The 27,655-nt window shown below is 38.1% G+C and overlaps 1 protein-coding gene across 2 annotated transcripts in view; it reads right to left on the bottom strand.

Annotated features, from left to right (window-relative positions):
- Window positions 1–24,336, bottom strand: part of Fkbp14 (peptidyl-prolyl cis-trans isomerase Fkb14) — a 113,186-nt gene extending 88,850 nt beyond the window's left edge. The window contains exons 1-2 of one of the 2 annotated variants that reach the window (XM_065221403.1): window positions 24,229–24,336; window positions 12,020–12,195 (exon numbers count right to left, since the gene is read on the bottom strand). In XM_065221403.1, the coding sequence (XP_065077475.1) occupies window positions 12,020–12,195 (176 nt within the window). In that variant the 5' untranslated portion in view covers window positions 24,229–24,336. Of the gene's footprint in view, window positions 1–12,019; window positions 12,196–23,366; window positions 23,468–24,228 lie in introns of those variants that run through there. The other variant, XM_065221410.1, reaches the window with a different exon arrangement.
- Between the last annotated feature and the right edge of the window lie 3,319 nt (window positions 24,337–27,655).

Genomic DNA, 27,655 nt, shown 5'->3' with positions numbered 1-27,655 from the left:
TAGTAGCGACATGCCCCCCCCCCCTAACTTGGCGCCTATGGCTAGGTACCATTACTTTTAAGCTCTTTTTTTTCGACGGGATGGACTCTAACGGTGTGCCGACGGAAGAGGAAGATGAGACACCGCGCGACTAGCAAGCATGAATTAATAAAGATGTGAAGCGTGCGACCGTCGTCATGCAACATTCAAATATTTTAAGATTAATTTGCAAATGTGTTGAGCACGATCGCTTACAAAATAGCGTTTAGAGAGAGGCCCTACGACAATGGTCGTAGCCGGTCTCATGGCGTGTTGCACAACAATGCATCGGCTGCGAATGGACTGGAAGCACGAGGTTGGACGCCGTCGAAGGAGGTGGCTGCTGATGAAGGTATCGTTTTCGCTATTGTCGTGGACGTTGCCGGGAAGATTTACGCTGATTATGCTGCACTAAGTGGACACTTGTTGGTTTTTCTGTGTTATGTTGCATTTTTTGATACTTAGAACAAAAAATCGGCTTCCGAGCGGAGCGATACAGGTGGTCAAATGCAAAAAAATGTTAATGTTTTAGCAGGGCTGGTAGTGGGTATGTCAGGCATAACATTTGATAACGGCACAAAAGCATTTGTAAACGAACTTTCTAAGGCCCTTTACACGCGAACCAAAGTACGCCCACGCAAACCAATACCACTTTCGGAAAGGTGATAGTTGCTTTTTTTTTTTTTTTCATTATAGTCACTTTAACACTCTTGGGTCATTCGTGACTTGAACGGTGATAGTTGCCCTTATCCGATGATGTTCTTGGTTTGCGTGGGAGTACTTTGGTTCGCGTGTAAAGGGCCTTAGAAAGTTTGTTTACAAATGCTTTTGTGTCGTTATCAAATGTTATGCCTGAATGTGATATAATAGTAGTGACTTTAGTGACTAAAATTACAAAAAATAGTGACCAAATAGTGACCTCTAAACAATTAAAAAGTGACCAATAGTGACATTTATTGATTGGAAAGATATGATTCCGTTATTCTGGTATTGTTCATACTTTTTAAAAATAAAATAAAAAATCTAAGGATCACATAATTTTTTTTTTTAAAAGTATGAATTGAATAAGCAAGAGCACGGTTCGATTCTAACCTCTATTTCCTCACTTTGCAGATCACGAATTTGTTATTAGATCACGAAATTGAGGCACAGAGAAAAATGTTCAAAGTACCAATTTTAGACATTTTTTTTACAATTTTAGGACAGCAATTTTTGAAGATCTAGGACATATATGAAGTAATGCATTTAACATCATGAAGAACTGTAGTCTAGAAATAAATGAATATAGATCTAAGTTAGCCATGAGTATATTAATAAAAGATCCTTCTCTTCTTTGTAGTCGCTATAACGAACTGGTCGTCTTTTGACTTTGCTCCATTCCTCCCAAGAATAGAATCTTCTGTCACACCTCAAATATAGAAAAAGAATCATAACTCTGGGATCTCGACAACTTTTCTAGATCGCAGTTTGAGAAAAAATCTCATTATTATGGCACGAGGAAAATTTTCCCAGATGGAATGAAAACGGACATAAAATAAAATCTAATGCGTCTAGGACTTAAAATCTCGATCGTGAAAAATTAGAGATTTAGGAATAAATTTTAGAGTTCTTTAATTTTTTCTAAGACCTGAATCTGGAATTTTTGTTTTTGTATTACCGGAATAACCGCCAAGACACTTAATTCTAACTTATGCCCGAAAATCGTAAACGGCCGGTGATCCGAACTGTCAAAACCATAGGAGTTTTTGATCTAGATAAAAATAATTTGTCCAAAATAGATCAGACACGAACCAATTCATAGCTTTTGCATGCGGTTTCATGGCTTAACTTTGTAAATATTTCCCGCAAACACGAAGCCAGATGTCAGTAGTGTGCTTGGGTCAGAATTTTTATTGATTTTGCTATGGTCATTCATGTCGGTGATACTAGTATGGAAAAAATACAATACAATTTAATGGACCTAAAGCTGACATCTCACTGTTTGATAAAAAGCCAAATATTTGTTTCGTTAACTTTTGCCAAATAATGCAATTTGGCAAAGTTGTTTGTCAATGCTGTTATACTATGATAACATTTTTGGAGGCGAACCAGCCTAAGGCTGAAAGCCTCCTAAATAAAGCTAAATAATAATAATATGATAACATTTCGCAAATATTTGAGCAAACATTATTCGGCCAAACATGAAATAAGGTGTTTTGACCAACGGTCAACAAATATATTTGACATGTCATCACATTGTTTGCAACTGTTTGCATTTATATATAAAGTTGTCTCTTTGTCATTCGTTCACAGCTAAAGTATGATTGTTGTTATGTTGCTGTGAAGTTGAAATCGAATAAAAAATAACCAGGATGAATTATTCCTAGTTTGCTACAGTTATGGGAGCAGCATATCTGTTGCTGGAGGAGACCGAAAAAAGTGCGTAGTGTTGGAGTCCAGGAGAAACGGCAAACTGAAGGATGTTATGCAACCCTTTTGAATGAGTTGAGGAGCGATTATCCAAATTTGTTCCGAAACTTCGTGAGAATGACGGCTGCTGATTTTGACTATTAGTTAGATTTAGTAGCTCCGCATATTCAAAAACAGGACACGTATATGCGGAAAGCGATTACAGCCGGAGAAAGGTTGCCTATGACTTTGCGGTACATGGCTACCGGCGAAAGCTTCATGTCGCTCCAGTACTTTTTTCGCATCCCACAGCCAATTATTTCAAACATCATACCCGAAGTCCTGGATGTCATCTATCTGGTTTTGAAGCAGAATTTCTTAAAGGTAAGAATCCCGCCCTGGGTGAAATTAACCCATATTTTGATAGCTTGAATACCATCCGGAAATCTTTCTGTTTACTGTAGTTACTGTATTGTCAGTACACCTATAAAAATCTAAATTAAAATACCTTCAATATTGCGTACCAAGATCAAAAATAACTTGCTTGGTTGTGGAGTAATATCTTCTTGAAGATAACGTATCTAAAAATCTCAAAAATCCCAGTTGTAGCCCAGATGGATCCAGGCACTTAAGAGCAAAACCAAAACAGCCGTTTGTTCAGAATGTCAAAATAAGCGTTTTGGCAAAGTTTGTTTCAAATCGGTGACATTGACCACAGGTTGTGTATACACTTGAGCTGGAATGACCAACATGTATTCTAGCGCCACGTAGTGAAAAAATTCTGAACTACTGTACACCAACGAAAAGATCTTAACTTGCTGAACAACTTTGTCTTGGACAGTAACTTTCTACCTGCTCAGGATCAAGAGATATTTTATAAGCGAGATATTCACATGTATACTAGCGCCACGAAGTGAGAAAATTCTGAATTACTGTACACTAACGAAAAGATCTTAACTTCCTGAACAACTTTGTCTTGGACAGTAACTTTCTACCTGCTCAGGATCAAGAGATATTTTATAAGCGAGATATTCACATGTATACTAGCGCCACGAAGTGAGAAAATTCTGAATTACTGTACACTAACGAAAAGATCTTAACTTCCTGAACAACTTTGTCTTGGACAGTAACTTTCTACCTGCTCATGATCAAGAGATATTTTATAAGCGAGATATTCACATGTATACTAGCGCCACGAAGGGAGAAAACTCTGAACTACTGTCCACCAGCGAAAAGATCTTGACTTCCTCAACAACTTATAACCATTGTTATAACCATGCTCCTTATAACCGGCTGCGATCAAGGTTAAAGTGGCTTCCTCGCTCCACTCTGCCGTCCCTTTTTTCCGGATTCTTCGTGCACATTTCGACGTCCCACTTGTACTCCAAAACTCTCCACATCGTCGAAAGTACCACCGGAATAGTCTTTTGCCATCATCAAAATGCTCACAACACAAAAAATTTGATTTTTTTTCGAGAACCGGAAATTGCACAATTATTTCTTGATGTTTGCTACTCAAGAAATTTCAGAGTGTCAAATAAATTATTTAATAGTATTGAGCAAACCTGCTTGACAAACAATAACAAAAGGCATCACACTATTTGACAAAATGCCAAATAATTGAAATGTCATACACGTCAAATATTTGCCATAGCAAAAATTGGTCAAATATATTTGGCCATTATACTTTGGTCAAATATTTGTCCAAATTTTGCAAATATTTGGCGTTTTGTCAAACAGTGTGATGATAGCTTAACGGGTGTTCAATAAAAATGAGAATGATTTCAGTGCCGCCCAGCGCTCTTGTGAGAGCATCGCGACTAAGTTGCGTCGTACGGCTGACCAGGGCCCCTTCTCCAATATTCATTGACGTTTTTTTGAAGAATAAACATTATGTTTTTAATACAAAATACTAAATTCGTTGAAATTTTTTTTACTATCTATATGACTGAACAAATTCTCATTTTCATTGAACACCCGTTAAAAAGGAACGCAAGAATTTGTGAAATATGTTTTCTCTCGATGTTTGGACAAATACTAAAGCTACTACAAATACTAAAGATTATTAAAATTTCTGGCTTTTGAACAAATGTCGAGAGCTTGAAAATTTTCCTATACCATTTTTTGACATTATACATCGAACCAACGGGAAAATTCAGGTAACCTCTTCAAAATAGGAATTCAATAAGGCTCACGTATCGCACATAAAATGCAATGACATGGTAACTGGATTGACTGGACCAGTCCACATGTCATGCTGATGAAGGTTAAGTGAAATTCAAGTAAGTTTTTCGTGATTTCATGGTATGAACAATTTCTCCTCGTATTCGTAATTCGAAAATGGCGATAGAAGAAAGTGCACTTTCGTCGTTGTTGGACGAGTTGGAATTACCCGGCTTCTTCATGTTTTCAAGCGTAAGTTATATAATTTTTATAAATTAACACTCATTTATAAATTAAAAATTAAAATTGCAGAATACTTTTTTCGAAATCTTTGAAAATGTATGATAGGTCTATGCCAATTTCAAGACAAAAACTCGCAACTCTTCTTGTCAGACTTTACTTTGAGTTTTTAAAGTAAAATTCAACACTCACTTGAAAATAGTGACCAAGTCACTCAAAAGTGACCTGCTACCAGCCCTGTTTTGGTGAGAAAGTTGAATATTAGGATCTCTATCTGAACAGGGTAGGAAATTGGCAAACTGCATTTTGCTTAAGATCCGGGTGGTCTACATACATTCGTAATTGTGCTATCTTACTAAATCAGAGACCTTCATTAGTTATAAACATTAGTGACGTTTCCATAACCTAAATCTACCTGTACACCACCTCTCAAAACATAAACAATTATCAAAATATTGCTGGAGTATTGGTTCAATCCCAGCCGAGGTCGGTGGGATTTTTCTGAGGCATACAAATCTCTGGTCACGTCTTCCTTTGGAAGGGAAGTAAAGTCGTTGGTCCCGGCCCATGTGTGTTGAATGGGTGCGATATCCTACGCAGGTGTGGAAGCTGCTTTCCTGCACATTCGATTGCCGTCAATGGATGGCAATCGATGTCCGTCGGTGATTGGCACTAGATTGCGGAACAGAGACCGACGTTAAATAAAGAAATGAAAATTTTGCTTGCAATGGATAGATGTAGAGTAAACTAGAAGATAAAGTGTATTTTTCATCCGATTCAAGTATGAATATGGCATTAAATCTGGTTTTGTAAGTTGGTGCACAGGTAAAAGTGAGGTTACGGAACGCCACTGATAAACATTTTTGAAACAAAGCACCGCATATTGCTATACTTCCGAACTGCGTATGTCCAAATTCCGATTCAGAGTTATGACATACACGTAAACTTGATAATTCTCCTTAGTGGATCGATAAGCAAGAGATAAGCATAGCAATGGTGTTATCATAATACCCGAATTACTGTGTTATCGCGAAAAGTACTCAGCTATAGGAACTGAACAAAATGTAAGATTAATTATGTTGATCATACTGTGAATTGCATACAATTTTTTTTTGCCGGACCTAGCCTCTTGTCACTACTCCAAGGACGTTATGGAGTGGTGCAAGATGAATGGGGTCAATTTCGTGCCGAAGGATCTCAGGAGTTGCGGCCGATCGAAAGATACTGGGCTATAATGAAGCTCGAACTCCGTAAGCATCCTAAAATTGTCACTACGTAGCAGGAAATGTTGAAATCATGGTTGAAAGCGGAAAAATATGTCGATTCAACCGTTGTACAAAACTTTATAAACTAAGCTCTTATATGGGTCATTCCAGGTCAAGTGGGTACAGAATTTAAAAAAAGTTGTGGTCGAAGTCACCGATTTAAGCCGAATTTGGTCAAACCGCTTATTTTTGCATTCTGAACAAACGCCTTTTTTGATTTTACTCTAAAGTTCCTAGATCCCTTTCGGCTACAACCCTAGATTTTCGAGATTTTTAAAAATTTCAGCTTTCAGAAGAGATTCATTCACAACCAAATAAGCTATTCGTGATATAAGAACGGCAATTTAAAGGTTTTTTTTTAATGTAGATTTACATAGGTGTACTCACATTTTGTTTTTGTAACTTTAGTAAACAGAGTGATTACCGGCAGGTATCAAGATTGTCAAAAAATGGCATATTTTCACCATGATTTTTTAGTTCTTTATATTTTGGGCTGCTAATTCTCACCAAACTTTGGAAAACTCTTCTACTAAATAGATGTGTTTCCAAGGGCAAGTGATTTGGTGGTGAAAATTTGAACCCAAAAAATTAAGAAATTAAAAATCCCGCCCATGGTGAAAATGGGCCATTTTTTGACGATTTGGATACCTGCCGGTTATCAGCCTGTTTACTGTAGTTACTATAACAAAAATAAAGTTTGAGAACGCCTTAAAGAATCTACATTAAAACATCTTCAAATTGACGTTCTAAAATCACGAATAGCTTATTTGGTTGTGGAGTAATCTCTTCTGAAAGATGATATTTTAAAAATCTCGAAAATCCAGGGCTGTAGCCGAGAGGGATCTAGGCACTTCAGAGTAAAATAAAAAAGTCGTTTGTTCAGAATGCCAAAATAAGCGTTTTGGCCAAGTTTGGCTTTTGCTCAAATCGGTGACATTGACCACAGGTGGTGTACCCACTTGAGCTGGAATGACCAGGCATGGACAATCATTTACATTCATTTCATGCATTCATTTACATTCATTTGCCTCTAACTTTTTTAATCAACAGCATTTTGCAAAATGATGTAAAGAGCTTTAGTAGGTTTTGTTATTAACTACAACTTTTGCTCATAACTAAAATCTGTATCTCTTATACATTCTTGCAGAATTCTTTTGATGAAAAAAGTAGGAAATACATGAATGTAAATGAATGCACGAAATGAATGCAAATGATTTTCCATGCCTGTTGGCACTCAAAAATAGGGTACGGGCTCAGCGTAATGTTTCGCTGTAAAGGTAAAGAATGACTTAATATGGTTAAAACGACTATACAAAAAAAAATCCAGCGCAAAGAGCACTAATCCCAAGATTTACGAGGTTTATAAATCTGAAAATTTCAGATATTTCATGCTTCTCCGCAGCAAACAACTAGTCCAGTCTTAACATTTTGACTTGTGCTATTGCAAAGTGTAATGCGAAACAGGACGCTACTAGGAATCACCTTAAGGTTTTCCACGCTTCTTCATGGGGTTTCCTGATTTTGTTTAAGCTCCTCTGATTGCCTCCGAAATTTTTATGTTCAGAGCTTCTTTGAAAGATGCGTTTCGAGGATCCGCTTAACCTCTCTGAGGTTCACGGACGTATTATAGGCTCTTCTGTGTTTTTCTAAGCTTCCTGTGCTTCTTTGAGATGTCTTGCACGTTTCGGATTACAAGGTGCTTAAAAAAAATCTCTGAAGTTGCCATTAACTTCTTTGAGTTTTTTGACGTAGGAATACGTCTGTGATTTCTATATGGGGGTACACTTTGTGAAGATCAAAAATGGAACATGTAACGAAATTATGAAAGATTTTGAATGTTAATAACTCAGCTGCCCCTGGACCAATTTCAATAATGTTATCACCATTCGATCAGAAATATTTCTACGTATCGCCGACTGTTGATTTTCAAACTATTGACAAAGCTTTCACGTAATCTTTGAAGAACCGTTGCATCGAGATTTCAAGATCGATCTTATAGGATTCACTGTTATTTTCCTTTTGACAGATTTGATGACCCCTGAAGTGCGTCCACTTCTTGGTCACAGAAACCCGGTGTCATCCCACGATCTTCCTAATCTCTTTTATTGGCTTTTGGGCGAGAAGCAAACTCGTAACCATTTCTTTTGCCATTTTAGTAAACTTTTTGAACGAAAGCCACTGTTTTGTTTACATCACTTGACAGTAGAGGTTCTGACGAATACACATATAAAGCAGTACTAAAAACAATTTTAAAATAAAATAATCTGTTAACAATGTTGCATTTTTTATGGGTTATACTGTTGTGACCGTTCGGAAAATTACTCGAGGTTTTAGTAAAACACAGTGGCTTAAGCGTCACTCTCGGTTAGGAGATACCACTGCTCGCGTTTGTATTTTTTTCCCGACAGATAGAGTCTTTTCCTCGGGGGACCTCTCGAACGGTCGTTGGAATCTAACGGCAAACTTAACGGAAACGCCTAGGGTTCTAGGAATTTCAGGTACGATTATTTAACGACGTTATAATCTGACTCATTCAAACACCGAACGAAGCGGAAATCAAACGGAAGGAATGCCTAATCAGCTTGAGCGAAAACGGAAAGAAACGGAAACGTAACATAGTGTGAGTGTGCTTTATTCCATTGAGTAGCATTAAACGTACAAAACCGATCTTAAAATTATACCATTTTCTTGTATTTAAGCTTCATTCGTTCGTGTTGGACTATTGAGTGTGGGTGTACGGGAAAAAGTATACATGGCCATGATACGAAAGCTCCATCATACCAACATACGTGATGGCGCCACTCAGATGCTGCAATTTGGTGCGCTGCAATGGGAGGTGACTCGTGTGCGTTATGGCCGTAGTTAAAGGTGCGAAGGGAGTAACGGCTGGACGGAGGGCCTCCGATTTGGGCACGAGAGCTAAGCGACGACGGTAAGTCGTGCTGTCCCGGAAGATTCGCTCCGCAGGGAAGAGGGACCAACGTACCGTCGGACGGCTTCGCGTACTTTGCATCCGCTATGACCGCCCGAGATGAAATGTAACCCTCCATCTCGTAGGATGGAATCCGATTGGCGACGCACTCGCACGTTACGAGCTCTCGGACGAAAATGGTCCACGGGGGTTATGTCTTAAAAGGACCTTACCGCCGGATAGTTGACGACCGACGGGGTTTATGTCACTTTGAAGATGGCGAACTTCACTCCCCTCCATTTAGCTACCTCTGAAAAGGCGAGCCTTCGCAGTACACACGAGTCAACGGACGAGAAGGGCGATGCCACAGAAAGGTTCCCCCGATCCGACGTTGATGATTGCCAAACGGAGAAAACGTAGATCCAGCCCGTACAAAAAATGCGCCAAGCGCTGGAAGTCCAACACGAATTCACATTAATTTCACTAGTTATAACCTAATTTAAATTTAAGAAATTACCTTTTTTGTACCAATTCATTATTTAAATAAAACTGAACAGACTACGCGGTAATTATTACGGACTTATGTCCACTAAACATAAAGAAAGGAAAACGTGTTAAAACCACTTTATGACAAAAAAAACTCACTCACTATTTGTACCTTCCAGCTTCTAAGAAAACTTTAACGTATTAAACTCAACTAACTCAAACTTGAAAACGTAAGAACACTCTGTTCTCCAGCCGATTTGTAAGCGAAATGGTTTGTAAGCAAGAAATATCTTAATGACCTTTCCCTTTTAAAAAATGTCATCCTTAAAAATCCACTTTCTTTATTTAAAAAATTCCGTCGAACCATTTGCATGGCGACCCATTTCATGGTGCCTCCAGAAAGTATGTAGATTTACGGCGGTTCGCTGTATGCTCGAGCTTTTATAGCAAAGTCGTAACCTCGACACAGGGATAATCTGATCTTATATACACGGTTGAAATATTTCATTTCTTGACAAACCTAATGTAAACCTTAAACTAATTCTTTATTTGATTTAATTTAAACGAAAACTATTTTCAAAAAAATCGCAAAACATTACACTGTACAGAGAATTTGAGCAATTCTCGCTGAAACCACCCAAGTAACAATTTTGGTTTTATGAGGGTTCTGTAAACCATGATTTAGACTTGTAGAATGCTTTAAAACCCCGATAAAGCCGGCAGTGTTTATTGGGCAGTCCACTTTTTGCACGAGGTTTTCAAAAACCATTTTTTAGGAGTCATTCCGAGGTTCTAAGTATGTAACTAGAAAAATCTATCGGTAGAGGTCAAATTGATGGATCCCTCGGTAGTTGGGAGCTCTAACAGTTTTCAAAAGTGATCTATTATTGCGTATTCTTGATTCATTCAAATAATTATATCTTTGTAAATTATCAAGAAAATTCCTAATGCTTATACACCACTAGAAAGGGGAAAATTAGGGCTTTTTTTAAATAAACATTTTTATTTTCATTAATATGCATAACACAATTTTATTTCTCCATCAAAATTCAAACTGCATTGCTGAGGAGTACTACGAAGGTTTAAATCGCAACCGTGCATTCAACACAAAATTCTGCAACCGAATGCTGTATGAGATTGTGGAACGTGTTGTGCTGTCACCGTCTGGACGATCAAAAGTGTCAACACGATTTCACCACTACAACAGTCGGAGAGAAGATCGTGTATAACGAATTTCATCTGCACTTTGTGGTAGGTCAAAAACTGAGAACGAATAGATATTTAGGTTTAATTTTTAATTATTAGGACATAATTTTGATGAGCAGACGGTCACCGGACCAATCTTTTAAATTTGTAATAGATGTAGTTAGTAGTAATAAATGTCCATTCCCAAGGTAAAACATGCATCTTATAGGAAAAAGTTGAAATGAAGAATAACTTCAATATAATGGTCAAATTCAATATGTCCGGCAAAATTTTTGAACATTCCAAAAGGAAGCCCTAACTTTCGCCTTTACTATGGTGTATAATAGATTGGTTCAAAATGTAGATTTCACTCCATCGAACTCAATCGATTTCAAATCAGGTCCTGGTAATTCTCCCAAAATTTGAGCTCATTTGGTTGTGAACTCATGCAGCGCTAGCCTTTTGAAGTTTATTTGAGAATTACTATAGGAAAAAGCGGCGCCGGTGGTGTAGTGGTAAGCGTGATTGCCTTTCACCCCCAAAAGACCTGGGTTCAATCCCGCGCCGCCGGGATTCTCTGAGGCATAAAATCTCTGATCACGCCTTCCTTCGCAAGGGAAGTTAAGCCTTTGGTTCCCCGGTCCATGAGTTGATGGGTCGATAGGTAGGGTCCAGGTGTAGCATTGGTATTCAGTACGGAAAACAAGATCGACGGAAAACAAATCAAGGGAAAAAAAACTATGGGAAAAGTGATCTACAGAAAATTTTGCTTTCTGTGCTAATGTTAAATTTTTCCAGTTACAACTTTGCTCAAGGCATTGAAAGCTCTCAAATTGGAAGTGGATCTAGAACACTAAGTTGAGAGCACGTAATAAGCTTTAAATGCGAAGAAGACCTGAAATATTCAAATCGCATCGCCACATGAAAGCTGAGATTCATTTCCGTGAATTTGCAACCGAATAGCCACCATCAACACGCATCCCCATCATCGCTTTCTCTGCAACACCAGAGCAGACTGCATAATTTGGTTTGGCTATGTTGCAGTGAACTCTACGTGGCTCTGCCGGGGCGAAAGAAGATTATCACATCGACAGTTTTGGTTCAACGGCCCAAAACCCAGTAACACTGTGTGCACGAGTAATTAGCATCCAGCCAATTGATACCCCAATTTAGTACCGCACAGCACCGGCCACGTCAAAGATATTGGAAAACAGATAAGCGACCAACCCGTGTGTTCATACCATATGCCATCCAAAGCGGATGCGTAACATTAGAGAGTCATTCGCGGCGCACTAAATCACACTGCACTGTTGTGACCCATTTCGGAAAAAAATAAAATCACCGAATTTTCGCACTCCCTTACCTTGAATCGAATTTGGTTCCATCGGTGAGCTTGCCGGTGTAGTGCATCGTCAGCATATCGCCGCTTTTGCTCTTGCTGGTGCATCCCTCCGGTACGCTGATTACGTCGACCTTCAGCTTTGACTCGCAGATTACGGCCGCCACCAGGCAGGACAGGACTAGCACTTTGGAAATCATCTGTAACGGAAAACGGGGACAAGAGGGAGAAAACGGTGAGACCTATGACTGCAAGCGGTGTAATTCAAGGTTGTACAGTGAACTTGTGACGGAAGGATGCTATCAAAAATGCATTGCTGGCTTGCATAATACAGCTGTTATTGTGTTTTTGCGTTCCAAGATCCTAGGTGATGTGTAAAAGAAACGCATCCGCCTTTTTTTAGTTGCTAGGAGGATTTCAAATCAGTGACTAAGCCTCCAACTATACGGAGCCTAGCACTTTCTAAAATCCTCTCCTCTCTCTTTTGAGTCACTATCTTGATTCAACAAAACAAAGATCAGAATGCAGTCCGAATGTCAACGATCACTAGACATGGCTCGCATGCCAAAAATAGGTACTAGATTGCGCAGAGTTTGACTGGTGCAGAAACGAAGACGGTGCGAAGCAGTTTTCCCAGCCTCCCCCGACTTCTTCAGACGGAAAACCGGAATTCAACACAAGCGGCATGACACTCCGAATTGGAGACCGGATTGGGGGAACCGGATTCATAGTTTGTCTTCTTGCTTCTTTCTACCTTCTCAATGGTTGGTTTCTGGGTCGCATTTGCAGTGACCACAAATTCCTTCGCGAAACAAAAATGCAACTGTTTTGTACGAGGTGGGTCGTAGTTGGTATGGGAAGTTAGTTAGGAATTACTGAGCATTGCCAAACTGACTTTAGTATCAATGGCGAAGACTTGTAAATGAGCATTTGGAAGATGAAAGTTGTGGCAGTGAAAAATAGTTGTTGCACTAATGAGGGTTGATGAGACGGTTTGCTTGGTAATGGTCGCAAATTGTGGATTGTTTGCGAATTTCCGAAAATTGGCGCCACTATTGTTTGTGCATTAGTAAATTTCAGTATTTCTCTCTCTCTTTAAATACCGTACGAAAGTGAAGTCCGTTCACCAAATAAAAAATGTACTTGTAAAAAGTGGACAAAGCCTAGGGAAATTGAGAAATTTTCTAACCCGAAAAATTCTTAGATAGGACCGGAAATCGGTTTTGCTTTTTAGCTGCACATTAATCGGTCGGTAATTTTTAAACTACGGCACTATTTGGTAAAAGTTAAAAAATCAGCTAATTAGAAAAAAACATAGAAAATTTATTCCGAACTTGTACAGACTTTATTCAGTTAGCCCCATTTAATGCTAAAAATTACCATTAGTCGATTCTATTGATTTCTTACGTATAAAGGTCAGTTGAAATTTTTCCGACTTTTCCAGATGTTAAAAACCCGGTAAAATCTTACCGACTTCGATGATCTGAATTCAGTGTGTATGCATTTGCCTTGTCTTTTGAGGAAATATTTCAATCGAAGGCTTTTAACGGTTTTAACGTTTGGTGATAGTTTGTTACACGGAGAAAAAATACTACCCAAAACTTGAGTTCTGTTTACTTAATTTTGAGTTGAGTCTCTCAATTGCACTCTTTCTTCTTCTTCGCATTTCAAGCTTATTGCATATCGCATATTAGCTTATTGCGTGCTCTCATCTAAGTGTTCTAGATGCTAGGCGAGTAAGAGAGGTGACACAGTCGGAAGAAGTGTTAGTTTGTTTACTAAAATGAACTATGCCCATTTTGTTATGGCAAGTTTTGCTATAAGAAATGCTCCTCGTGTTTATTAGCGAAATTCACATCAAAGATTGATTAATTGCGTAGGAAATCAGTTTGGCACGGCATTTGTGACCAGCATACACCTTCCGGTCGTATGAAACAGGTCAAAAACTGTCCAAATCCGCAGATAAAATTTTTTGTTTTGAATTTCTGTATGGCAAAATAGTGAACTTTTCGTGAACATTAACGGCAAAGAACTCACCAATACTGGGAGACCGTGAGTTCCTGCCCACCTGTCATTTCCCATCTCGATCTAGATACACTTCCACAGTTATTAATTGAGTACTTTCGATGCCTGTACCATTTTTGCATTGGTATAATTGTGTGGCAAGTCCAATCATACTTCTATGCCCAGGGAAGTCGAGATATTTTCCAACCCGAAAAATTCCTAGACCAGACCGGGAATTGAACCCAGCCACCTCCAGCATGGTCTTGCTTTGTAGCTGTGCCTTTACCGACTGTGGCCCGCACTCTGTATTGTTGTCATAAAAGGAACGAGAGAATCGACCCAACGATATAGTTCAGTCCAATCAGTTACTTTTGAGTAAATTGCATAGTCTCAAATTTACGTGAATTAAACTTAATTTTGGGTAGAATATACTCAAGAGTAAGTATTTTTTTTGCTGGTGTTAAATGGAAACCCCTATATGCGATTAACTCAAATTTAGGTTATTGAGTTAAACCCGGAAATTGAGGGAAAATCACTTAATTTTGGGTAGTTTTTCATCTCCGTGTAGATCATTGGCTGTGCAGTTAAATAATCGAAATGCATACTTTTACGAAGTTGTATCTTTAAAAAATTGTGAAATACAGGGAATCAACAAATTGCACGTACAGCAGTATGGGAATGTTCATGAAGAATTGTAGATAGATTGATCTTTAAGACCTTGGCTGCTGGTTGATCAAATATTTATTGATGTACAAGTATAGTTTTGGGCTTGATTGGCTGAGTCTTGAGTTTTAGCAATTTTAGTAAACCGACCTATGTTTTAGAAGAAAAATTCGTTTTTTTTTTCAGAAAAGGCGTTTACCTAAATTATATACAATCAGCTAATCAAGCCCAATGCACTCAACTAATCAAACTGATAAATTTTGAAGCTGCATGGGATATATATGAAGCGATGCGTGGAGAACTGCAATCTAGAATTAAATGTACATAGATCTAAGTTAACCATGAGTATTTTAATAAAAATATCCTTCTCTTCTTTGTAGTCGCCTGGCCGTCTTTTTACTTTGCTCTATTCCTTCCAAGAATGCAGGTAATATCTCGCCCTCAAAACACGTAATATTCACCTGAAAAGTATAATGGACAATATCTACGTGCCTTTTCAGGTAAATTTTACGTAACTTTTTGTTGCAGTGTAGACTTGAAAAACTTCCTAGATCTCAATGAAAGATCTCAAATAGCCAGACCTCTGAAAATTTATGATAGGTCTATGATAATTTCGAGATAAAATAAAATAAAAATATTAGTGATTCCGTCAACAATTAACGTTTACAACTGTTTGCAACTTTTCTTGTCAAAGTAGTAGAAACATTCTTCTTTATTTGTGATTTTGTTACGTGGTTTACAATTGATAATACAGGGCACGTGGTTAGCCAGAAGGATTCTTCATCTTTAGTGAAATTTTTGATTTTGTGTTTATACATGTCGTGTTTTACTGTTGTAATGTTTTACAATTCTCTTCTTGAGAATAATGTTTTAAATGTTTTAATTTGTTATTCTACCTACTTAACCTAACTTAGCTTAACCTAACCAAACGTGCCAGATCCCTGATGATCTGTTGATTGGATCGCCTACAGCAATTTCTGAACCTTGCGATGGAGTCAGGTCTCCGTAACTCCAGTGTCTGAAGACCAGCCAGGCGGTGGATCTCAGAGTTTCTAGTCCGCGGTGGACTATTGAGGATCATACTCAGGATATTATTCTGGATCCTTTGTAATTTGAGATGGTGGCTTTTTGCGCAACTCTCCCAGATTGGCATCCCGTATTCTATTACGGGAAGGATAATTTGTTTGTAGACAGCAAGCTTATTTTTCAGAGAAAGGGTGGACCTCCTGTTGATGAGTGGATACAGTGATCTTATCAAAATGTTACACTTGGTTTTGGTTTTGTCAACGTGTTCCCTGAAAATCAGCTTGCTGTCTAGTGTTAAACCGAGGTAGACTACCTCTTTCGACCATTCCAACACTGTGCCGTTGAATAGGATGGGGCCAAGGATGCTTCCTTGTGGAACCCCGGCACCGATGTTGAAATCATCCGATGGGATGCTATTCAGAGAGACTCGGAACGTCCTGTCCGATAGATAGTTGTTTATTATCTTCACTAGAAAGATTGGAAGATCATACTGCTGCAATTTGAACACCTAGCCAACGCTTTTTCAACGTCCAACAACGCAATGACAAATGTTTTCGAAACATACTTATTCCGTCTGAGAATGTTTGTTACTCGAGTCAGCTGGTGGACGGTCGAATGACCTTTCCGAAAACCAAGCTGTTCCTGGAGTAACAAGTTGTTTTAGTCGGCAAATGTTAGGAGCATAGTTTTGATAATCCTGAAAGAAGGCTGATTGGTTGATAACTTCAAGGTGAGGACGGATCCTTCCCAGGTTTCCGGATGGGTATGACTTTAGCTGACTTCCAGCACGAGGGGAAGTAGCCAAGTCTCAGGCACATATTAAAAATCAGTGCCAAATGGTTGTAGAATCTGGAACTCAAGTGCTTGAGTTCCAGGTTCAGGATGTTGTCGAAACCTGGGGCCTTCATGTTTTTAGATGATTTAATATAGGCCAACTGTTCGTCAGCAGAAATCTCGGATTCCTCCGGAAAAAATATTGGGAATCTGGTAGAGGTTGGTTGCGTTTTCAGCAACCTCAGCTTCGTGAGGGCTGACGATGTTTTGTCCGAGATTATGGGAGCTGACGAAGTGTTGACCTATCGCGGCAGCCTTCTCTTCAGGAGTTATCAGATCAACCACTGGGTCGTCGAGATGATTCAGTGGGGCTTCTTGTCTTGTGTTGTAGTTATACTTGGGTGCTGATTCACTCAATTCCTGGCGCAAATGGCCAATCAACTGCAACAGAAGATCATCCATTTGGAACTCAGCGAGTACACGTATATCGACGGTGTGCAGGACCGGCAAGTTCTACATCTCTGCAATATTCCTCAACTCGTTCCTGGAGCCGCTGTCAAGTCACCGAATCTTCAATGTCCCATCGTTTGGCACGATCATGGTGTCAAACGTCAAATGGAAATCGAAAATTCGGTTAACATTGGAGGCATTTGGTGAGATCCTTCCATTATACTATATTTTATACACATCACATATTACTGTTACATTCACTCTTAAGCTATCTAGGAGCGTTTGGTACTGTTTGTCCCGCATACTTCCATCCCTGAAGATTCACTAAATGCATCGCTGTTTAAATATATTTATTTAAACTCGAATCCTTTCACATCAATGTGACAAGAAAAAATATTATGACTTATCTAACCTAATCATTTTCCAGGATGCTTTATCGTACTGGCTGCATTTGTATTAGATTAGATTAGTTTTTGAAGTCAAATTATTTGCTCTCAATATTGATCGTAAAAAAGTGACTACATAATAGTGACTTAAGTGACTTTTTGATGAAAAAATGACTTTTTAGTGGCTGACTTGAAAATAGTGACCAAATCACTAAAAAGTGAACTGCTATTAGCCCTGGAGGCATCTGATGTGGTTATTTGATGTGAATGCCTTCAAATTTTATTTAATAATGCCTTACACGTCGTCGTCACAGGATTTGAAGGGCTACCAGAGCTAGTCTAACTAGTCGGGCTAATTTGGTGGGTTCATATCTTTTGGCACAAAATTGACTCCGTTGGCTCGGTACCACTCCAACACATTTCGAGCGTAGTGGCAGGATGCTAGGCCAAAACAAAGTTGATCCTTTGTGCTTCCTTATGAATGGCAAGAGACGCTTCTTAAGGCACTCATCCGTGTAAATCAAACCGTTGATTGTTCCGGAAGTGATGAAGGGAGCGCTTGTTTCACTACATCCGCAAATCGCCTGCCAGACCAGGAACTTCTGTGCAAATTTCGATAATTTCTTCTTTCGAACTTCCTCCCGAACATCGAACTTAGACTTGGCAACGAAATATTCTTGCCCAGGAAGTTGACGGAGGTCGGCCTTGATGTAAGTTTCGTCATCCACCATCACGATGCAACAAGATTTGCTTTTCATTGCGGTTTGGGACTTTTTGCAACATGTAAACATGTAAGCCAGCACGGATACCCAGCAGAAAATACCTGCGATGAGTCTAAAAAGTCTACGAGGAGGCCGGTTGGCGAGTAAATTTCACTCAATCACGTCTCTAACAAAAAAGGATTTCCCATATCTTGAAGTTTTGAAGCACGACAGTTTGTACTTCCTCGATCGCTTCCAATTTAAACCAGGCTGTTCTATGGTAGGGAGATTGAAACAATTTGGCCCAATCAGGGGGCGTACGAGCCGAAATAACTAGCGTATCTCAAAGTTCTGGTGGACTGAATTCAGAAATAATAAAAAAAAACGCGAAATTCATTATAAAACGTACTGGTATCATCTGGAAGCGAGATTCGATTTGGGCGTGGATTGCGGACCAGTGAGAGTCAAAAATAACATTATATAAAGATTATTTCAAGTATTGACTATAAAGTGGTCTACAGATTATCTAATATTATATTGCGAGCAATCCGGAAACCCTGCAGATGCGATCACGGGCATAACTTAGTTGAAATTGAAGCCAGAGGCATCAATAGACCTTTTTATTATAGACACAGCGCGAGTACAATTTAAAGTAACTATATAGGGGAAATGACTCTAATGTTGGCTTATGGATCTAAGATTGGGCCCATCGCTAAAAACCTGCTATTTATCAATTTTATCTAGATGAACGCGTTATTGGGACGGTACTAATGGATATTTTAGGTCGCTATAGAAAATTTAGTCGATTGCTGAATTTTTGTATGGCTCCAAATTAGGGGCATTTAGGCCGAAATTACATGCATTTCCCCTAAGTGTTGTAAATTATAGCACATAAATTAAGAACTTCGTTCAAATTTATAAAATGAATGTGAATTTATGTATACTTGTTTTTTTTTCTAAAAAAAAAAATAAAACAAACAATACGAATGAAGTTAATTTTGTTTAAATTTCTTAGTTTAATTAATTTACAAGAAATAAACCAACATCAACATACAATATAAATTCTTTTGGTTAAATTCCATAATCATTTCTTATGAAATTTGTACGAATTATTTTTTTCAGTTTAGGTATGAGGATTCTTGAGAATCTACTTAAGTTGAAACATAGCGAACGCAAGCGTGAAGCGCAACTCGTAGTTTAGACAGAGAAAATAACGAATAAAAGGAAGTTGCATGCACTAAAGTGAGGGAATAGTAAGCTTTTAAACAATTTCAGGGTGGCCAGTGAATTTTCAGTTCAGAGTTCCCGGTTCAAATCTTAAAAATTTCCCGGTTGTTAATGTTCAACCAAAAACGAAATTGTACGCATTTTTATAAACATGTCCAACTGTAAATTTTCGAGGAGGATTCCCACATAATTTTCGAAGGAGAAGTTCTGAGCAGAATTCCAGAATTATATTCAATTTCGGAATTAGAAATTGTAAATCCTGATGAATGTGGGCGTCTTAGTGGAATACCTGGAAATGGAAAATACTAATCCTTCTCTCTCTTTTTATAGAAATTGTAAGATAAATTTGGAGAGCTTTATGTGGAGAAGAATGCAAGTTCTAAATTAAATTATTATGTATTTTATGAAGATTTTAAAAGTAGTTGTAAAAATTCCTAAGTGATTCTGAGAAGATTTGAATGAGGATCGTGAGGAAAATGACAGATGAATTTCAAGAAGAATTCCAAGATAATTATTAAGAAAATTCAACAAGACACAGAGTTTTAAGAGTGTTCTAGCTCTTATTTCCACGCTAGTGCGAAAGATTCATCACAGAGCTCCAACAAAATGTATTGCAAAAAATACTAATAACACTAATTTACAACATATTTGAACTTTGTACGCTGATGGTCATTTCCCATGTAAAATCGTGTGCTGAATTCAAAAATGTTGTCAGAAAAAAATCATAGTGGTAGGGTAAACGCTCCTATAGTTGCGGTACGTTAGAAGCGTTAGGTTCCTATAGTTGTGCATGGAGACTCCATACACAACTATAGGAACCTAACGCTTCTAACGTACCGCAACTATAGGAGCGTTTCCCCTATAGTTTTCTAGATACACTTAAAAAATTAATTTCTCCTAATAAAAGTTTGTTTACTAAAATACAATTATCTCCGGCTGTAAAGAAGCTATTTCAATTATATTAATGCCAAATTAAGAGTGAGAAAATTTACTTTCGATCAACTGAATACTATTTTTCAGTGAAATTAGTGGTATTGTTGGCACAACCACTACAAACATTTGTATTTACCTTGCTTAAAAACTTTGCTGAAATCAAATTTTCTTGGAAATATGCAAAACATAAAAATAAAATAAACAAACTATTAATTAACAACAATGCCACTCATCTCTCTGACAAACGATGTTCAGTTGATCGAAAAAAAAAATCCCCTTTAATTTGGCGTTCACATAATTGAAATAGCTTCATTACAGCCGGAAATATTTGTGTTTTAGTAAGTCAAATTTCATTTTTAGAAGAAATTTCAATTTTTCTTGCTGAAATTGTTCTGACTACATTTTTGGATTCAGTGCACGATTTAACATAAGAATCATAGGTCAAACATTGAAGCTAATTTTGTTTACTTTTATTTGTAATGTAGTGTAAATAGAAATAATTTCTTTAAAATACTCCGAGGGGGTTCTAAATAAAATTTCGAAAGGTTTATGCTGTTTTGAATACAGTTAAAATAAAATTTTGAAAAGAATTTCAAAGGAATCAAATTATCCGTTCAAGGGAATTTTAAGAAGGCTTCCAATCAAGTTCTTAGAAGGGTTTTCAAGCAAATTCCAAAACAGAATTCAATGGTAATTATTACGCGAAGTATTTTTGGCTAATTTCAGAAGAATTTCATGATAATTCAGAGAAGAATTCCAAGTTAATTCTGGAATTCATGTCATGAGAATTTTGAATAACGAAAAATTAAAACCAAAGAAAAGAATAGTTCAGTTTCGGATTTAACAAATATTTGTTTCCAAAGTCCAGCATCTCCAATATTTTCTTTAAAGGCCCATGCACTTAACATCTGAAATTGAAACGACAAAAATCGAATTGTAATTTTGCTGAGTGATTTAATTATAAAAAGAATAAGACGGGAAACTACAGTAAATTTTGCAGCAAAAAGAGCAAGAAATTTATTTGGTAAAGAATCACTCTGTTTTAATAGTTAATTCTGAAATTCTGGTGTTAAAATTTGTTCCTATAGTATGGTTTATTTATTTTCCCGGTTCTTCCATCGAATTCCCGGGTTTTCCCCGGTTACTTTTCAAATTCCCGGATATTTCCCGGTATTCCCGGTTTTCCCGGTTCACTGGCCACCCTGCAATTTAATCTTGGTGTCCTCACAAAGAAAAAAAAAAAACAAGCAAGGAAAAGTGCAAATATTTTTCCCCACTGTTTTTACATAAATTTATCAAAAGAGTCATTTTCTTGAACTGTCACTCCATTATTAGTAGCTTGCGCTTTAAGTTCAATATTTGTTTTCAAAATATAATTTCCTCTGCTGTTTCTAGTAAAAATAGATTTTTTTTTTTCAAAATGTCAATAGATAACATGTTTTTAGAAGTCTATTTGTAAACCCTTCACTAATTTTCACAGAAAGGTCAGAAGCAGGGGTTCCTGAACTAACAATGTATAATTGGACATCATCAGCAAAGAGCTGAATTTTGCAATACTTCAGTACACTGAGCAATGCACTGTGATGCTAGCTGCGCCAGTGCTTCAGACTGATCTAGCCAATTATTCTGTAAACCTTAAACCGTAAATTCCCATGTCGTCTCTCAAATATTCTATTCTGGCAACCCAAATTCTATTCTCTAAGCTCTAAGTCGCACCTTGAACCCACAACTTCCATTCAGTACATGAGCGCATTACCAATCATTCGACGAGTACCTACAGGGAACGTAAAGTATTTTACTAGAGACGGTAGGCCGAACGCACCATATCTAGTTCGAAAATAATCTCCACTCTCATCTTCGAGCGATTGCTATTGCAACTATTGCAGAGCACTATTAAAAACATTAAAATCAAGTTAATTTTTATCAGCACCTTGTAGATGTGTTAAATCTCTATCCAATTAGAATTTATGCAGTAGATGATACTGATTGAGTTTTATTTGAAAGATGAGCTTATTTATTTAGTTATTTATTTTTTCCTCTGTTCGGGACATAAATCCATTGCAACCAGTTATTGTGGTATACCCGTGTCCTTAGTTTAGTGCATGTCATATAACTCCATCACTATTGAGAAATTATGAAGTATTCGGTTTTGATACAGTTGTCATTCTTGCCTTTATCGCAAGGATTCGACTCTAATTGTAAGGTCCCGCTCTTTAAACCCTTCGGAGGCAAAAATGGATTTCTTGGAAACACAATCAAACATTAACACTGATTATGACTATGTATCAGAATTCTAGCCATAACCATTTCAAGCTAGAGAATAGCGAATAAGAGATTAGGAATCACGTAGATGAAAAATAAGTTCCCAACTCATTTTTTCCTTGTTTCAAGATCATCATCGGTGGTCAAAGCCGATTCTTGCCACTATCAAGAAGGCATAAATTACAAACCAAACCTGTTCCCGTAGTTTGAAGCAGTTCGGACTAGGCTTCGGTGGTAAATCTTAATGCCAGTAACGCACAACGAAAAGGTAATCTACCAGGCGTTAATGCAGTTTAAATTGCGAAAGTGTGTTAACAAGTAGATGCATGTGATATCAAAAACATTGTTGTAAGATTTATAAAACCTTGCTAAAATGCTATGAATTAATTTATTAAAATCCAGCGATTTGTTTCAAGAAGTATTAGCTTCATCGACCAGTTTAATAAGCAAACAATTGATAAAACACATTACAAATTAAAAAGACATCACAGCCGCAATTATGAGAGATGACTTGGTTTACTAATTTTCAATTCTTTCGTTGAGTTCCATTCATTGTGGATTTATTAAAAATCACAAATTTGTCAGTTTTATCTGAAAACATGCGAACACCCGATTGATATAATAAAATAAATTTTATCAAATAAAATCAATTATTGTTATTGTTATTAACATTTAATAATAGTATAGTAATGCAGTACACACTGAATCAATTAGGGTCCAAACAACTGCTTTACACCAAGCAAAATGCTTCACAAATTTAACTGTACAGCTTCCATTAAAACAAGTCAACTTTTTCACATTTGCACCACCAGCAGTTGTTTTATTCCTGACTTCATAGGGCAAAACTAGGTATCCATCCGATGCAAGTAGTAATCCAAAATTGGTAACTTGAACCTCGAATGAAAGCAGCGCTGCTCCAATCCACGAAGTGACTGCTATACTGACCTTTCACCCTAGTTTCGAGAAAGCACCGTCGTTTGTCACTATCGATTTACTTTTGCACTACTAGGTTGAACTTGTTCAAACAATTGGCCAAAATCCAACCAACAGAAGTGAGCAAAAAAATAAGAACCTAGATCACCAACACCGCGGAACCTAGACCAACCCGTACGCGACGACACAACGTGAAAGACTAACCGACGACCGACTGAAAGTGGTCTCCCCGGTGCGCACCACAACCACTAGGCAAGGGGAGCCAGCCAGCGAAACTTTCTTCTTCGTGCTTGAGGAGTTGGAATTGCCTGTCCCCATCCAGCCCGTGTGCCATGCATGGAAGATAGTAGCACATGTGCCATCTCTTTCTTTCGCTCGTAGGTTCCAGAGGGCATTGCTGATTGCCGCCACCACTGCCACCGATCGTGATGTTGGCTCCAACCAACCGGCTGGTTTGGGGCGCAACCAGTCTTGTCTTGTGCTGCTGATGTTGCTGGCGATACGAGCGACGTCGTCGTCGAGCGATGTGCCACGTTGGTCCATCTCATCTCTGTGCGGGCTAACCGGCCGACCATACCAACAGCAACCAAAATAAGACGTTCTTGCTGAAGTACGATTGTAAATACAGCGCTGCTCTCTGTAGAAACCTTAAAACACACACTTGAAGCCCGCGAACACCAGCGCAAAGATAAGCGTGCGACTTTGACTTATTTCAAGCCCGAAATCCAATCACAAGCGAATACGTACTCCAACACTCTCCGGGCAGTCATACATTTGGACTTGATAATTTTTTTTTTTGCATAACAATTTCTATAGGTACACATGGCAGCATCTCAAAGAATGGCTGCAACAGAAGCAATCTATAGACAATTACCTTTAGTCGATCGGAAGACGATTACGATGACCTATGGCGTGAAACTACTGATTTGATCACAGCACACTCTACAAAACACACTAAGGAACTAACTGAGTAAATCGGCAGGCGAAAAAGAAACCACCACGACGATACGTCCAAGTCCGACGAAAGTGTGCGACTAACTGAACGGTGCTGGATGAATTCCGTCAGCCAGTCCAAATATACTAACTTGCCAGGGGAAGGGGGGGAGGGTCATGGGCACAAGCCGCGGTTGTGCTTTTTCATTGATATTCAACAGGTACACTCTGCGCCTCCGCTGCTGATTGGGGGATGAATCGGTTCATGTGGAACAAGGGGTCGATTGATGGTTGTCAAAATATATAGTGAACGAATGAAAATTCCTCGAAGCAACATTGAAACGTCCCTCGATTGGAGTTCATGATGGAAGGGCTGCGTACTGAAGACTTCTATCAAAGTGAACTGCTAGAGGGGAACGTCAGCTACAGAGGCATGAAATTTAACGTTGTGTGCTGGAAAGAGATGACTATAGGAGAGACTCTGATGCATGAAATATAGGTACGCCTAAAAACATGCAACAGGTGGGACTGAATTTGGTGATTTCGATGCGTTAGGTGGAATGGAACACGTGTTGGAGCTAGAACCAAAATTATAAAATTTTAAGCTTTAACTTATTTTTCTTAAATAATCGGTGCCGGTGAAGGATTTTAGGATATGATTCAATTTGAAGTATTTAACAATGCTGCAATCGGTGATCGGACAATAAACAATGTATGTTAGCCATATCGATGTTTTCCATATGTACGATTGCAATATGACGATGATGGTCCCACCTCATACCCCTACAAAGGTTTGAGTTGGACGATTAATCTTTAAGATAATTAAATATGACAATTTAACCAGGTTTGCAAACAAAATCGAACTGGTTACAGTTACAGATATGAATTTCCTCTAGAGTTTACAGTTGCTTTACAGTGATATAAATGTTGAAAGGCCTAGGCGTCCACCTCTTAGTTCGTCTTTTTTTCCACCTAAAATATTCATAATTATTACAAGTAATCAAGAGTTAATGAACAATCAACAAAGCATCCTATTACACTAGCAACCCCGCCACCTGATGCTATCATAATTTTCAGCAATGTCAGAAATGCTCACGAACCCCCGACATTTGCCAGAAAACTTACTACTAACTCAAGGTATCTTCCAAATAAGCTTCAAAATTGCATTTTATTTTTATCAAATGTTAAATTCAGTCCTCTATATCCGTAATACGCGCGCGAGGTTTAAGACCTTTGTAGACTTTTTTTTTAATTTACTGCTATTACATTATTAAAAATCCATCATCACTATCTTGGCGAACAAAATAGTTTTTGCAGTGCTACAATAATTATCAAAAAGTCGTTATAACAGCTATCCATACAAAATAATCCGTTAGAGATAACTTCGTCAAGACACATAATTTGTCAATTAAAAAAAATCACTGGATAACTGTTCAAAAGACAGTTCAACGTGTGAAATGCAGTGTCTTTTAAATTCGGTAAGTGTTGCTGAACGTTTTATATGTCTAGGCATCGAATTGAAAACATTTATTCCTTTATAATACAATGAATTTTGTGAAGCACAAGTCAAGAAATGTGGTGTTCTTATTTCAACCGCGTTTCTAGTATTATATGTATGAAAGTCACTTCCTCTTTCAATTCGATCACACAAACTTCGAGGCAGCAAACAGTAAACTACTTTAAAAATGAACACTATAGTCAAATATAAAATTCTTTGCTTCACCGACAACCATTGTAACATAGAGGTAACTCTAAGACCACTGGGTCCCGAAGAAAATCATTATTATTTTTGGCTCACTCAGTACCAGAACAACGGTCCCAAGCAGTCCCAAGCTATTTCACTCACCCCTGCATGTTCTGCATGAATCCACACACCCCTGATGTTATCTGTCAAACTTTCATAGCGAATCAAAACAAACATAGTGTAGTAATAGAATTTCAACTAGAATAGGGTACGTTAATCGTTTGCTTGGGACCAATAGGCTACTAAAGTGGTGAGCCAATTTAAAATCGTTAGTTTCGTATTGATTGTTGATTGTAAGGCGTCTAGACATTGGCGTAGCTAATGGGGGTGCCAGGGGGCCAGGCCCCCTCCAGAATCATCTAGGCCCCCTCAAGAATTATCTAGGTCCCCTCCAGAAAAATTGTCTAGCTACGCCAATGCGTCTAGCATAAAAGTTGAGGAAGTGAATCTATTACATCTCGCATACATCAAACGACCAAAAATAAAATGGAAGGGCAAAAGTCTAGATGAGGAGAGATGATTGATTTGTATAGCTGTATTTTACTGGCAAAAGTTAAATCGTTTTTCAGTCGACATAGAATTCCATACTTCTTGGCAATTTTTTTGATGACATTGTCAATGTGAGAGTTGAACTTAAGTGTGTCATCAATAATCACGCCAAGATATTTAGTGTCCCGAATGCGATCAATAGTCTCATCATCAATTACAACAGAGACGTTCTCATTTAATCGATTCCGCGAAATTACCATAAATTTGGTTTTACTTGTATTCAATTTTAACTGCTTACACTTCAACCACAGACAAACAGGCTTCTTCTTCTTCTTCTTCTTCTTCTTCTTCTTCTTCTTCTTCTTCTTCTTCTTCTTCTTCGAATTTCAAGCTTATTGCACATCGCATATTAGCTTATTGCATGCTCTCAACTTAGTGTGCATCTACTTCCACAGTTATTAATTGAGAGCTTTCGATGCCTGTATGTACCATTTTTGCATTGATATGATTGTGTGGCAAGTCTAATCATACTTCTATGCCCAGGGAAGTCGAGAAATTTTCCAACCCGAAAAATTCCTAGACCGAACCGGGAATCGAACCCAGCCACCTCCAGCATGGTCTTGCTTTGTAGCTGCGCCTTTATAGACTGAGCTAAGGGAGGCCCCAGACAAACAGACATAACTCTTAAAAGAAAATTCTTCAAAAAATATCGTCAAGCGTATTTTGTATGCACACTAGCACCGAAGACAACACATCAAGAAGGCTGGCAACTCTTCCATTTTCTCGCACGAACACTATGAGACAGGTACAATAGCGTCATCTGCCGCTCAAAGGTAAATGCTTCGAACGAATTTGATAGCAAAGATTACATCCTCAGAAGAAGGGTTTGAGTATTTGCTCATTTTTCTATGCGTTGCTTCCACCTTCACTCAAGCGCAGCTTCCACCTTCACTTGTCTTCGCTAGCACCCTCTATCTTGCACATTCCGAAGCATTGATTTGCAACCGAAGCATCCCTCGTCTATGCAATTTTTTCACTAGTTTCTTTTCCCTCGTTCTGTCAACGTGTCAGCTGTGTTGAATAAAAACAAAACAAATGCAAGTCAGTGATGCCGGTTTTACGAAGGGTTCAGAAT

The sequence above is a fragment of the Ochlerotatus camptorhynchus genome, unplaced genomic scaffold (assembly GCF_037179485.1).
Source record: "Ochlerotatus camptorhynchus isolate MF236.1 unplaced genomic scaffold, CSIRO-AGI_Acam_v1.1 ptg000012l, whole genome shotgun sequence".
Taxonomy (NCBI): Eukaryota; Metazoa; Arthropoda; class Insecta; order Diptera; family Culicidae; genus Ochlerotatus; species Ochlerotatus camptorhynchus.
Note: the sequence above shows the minus strand (reverse complement) of the source record. Positions and strands in the feature narration are given on the sequence as shown.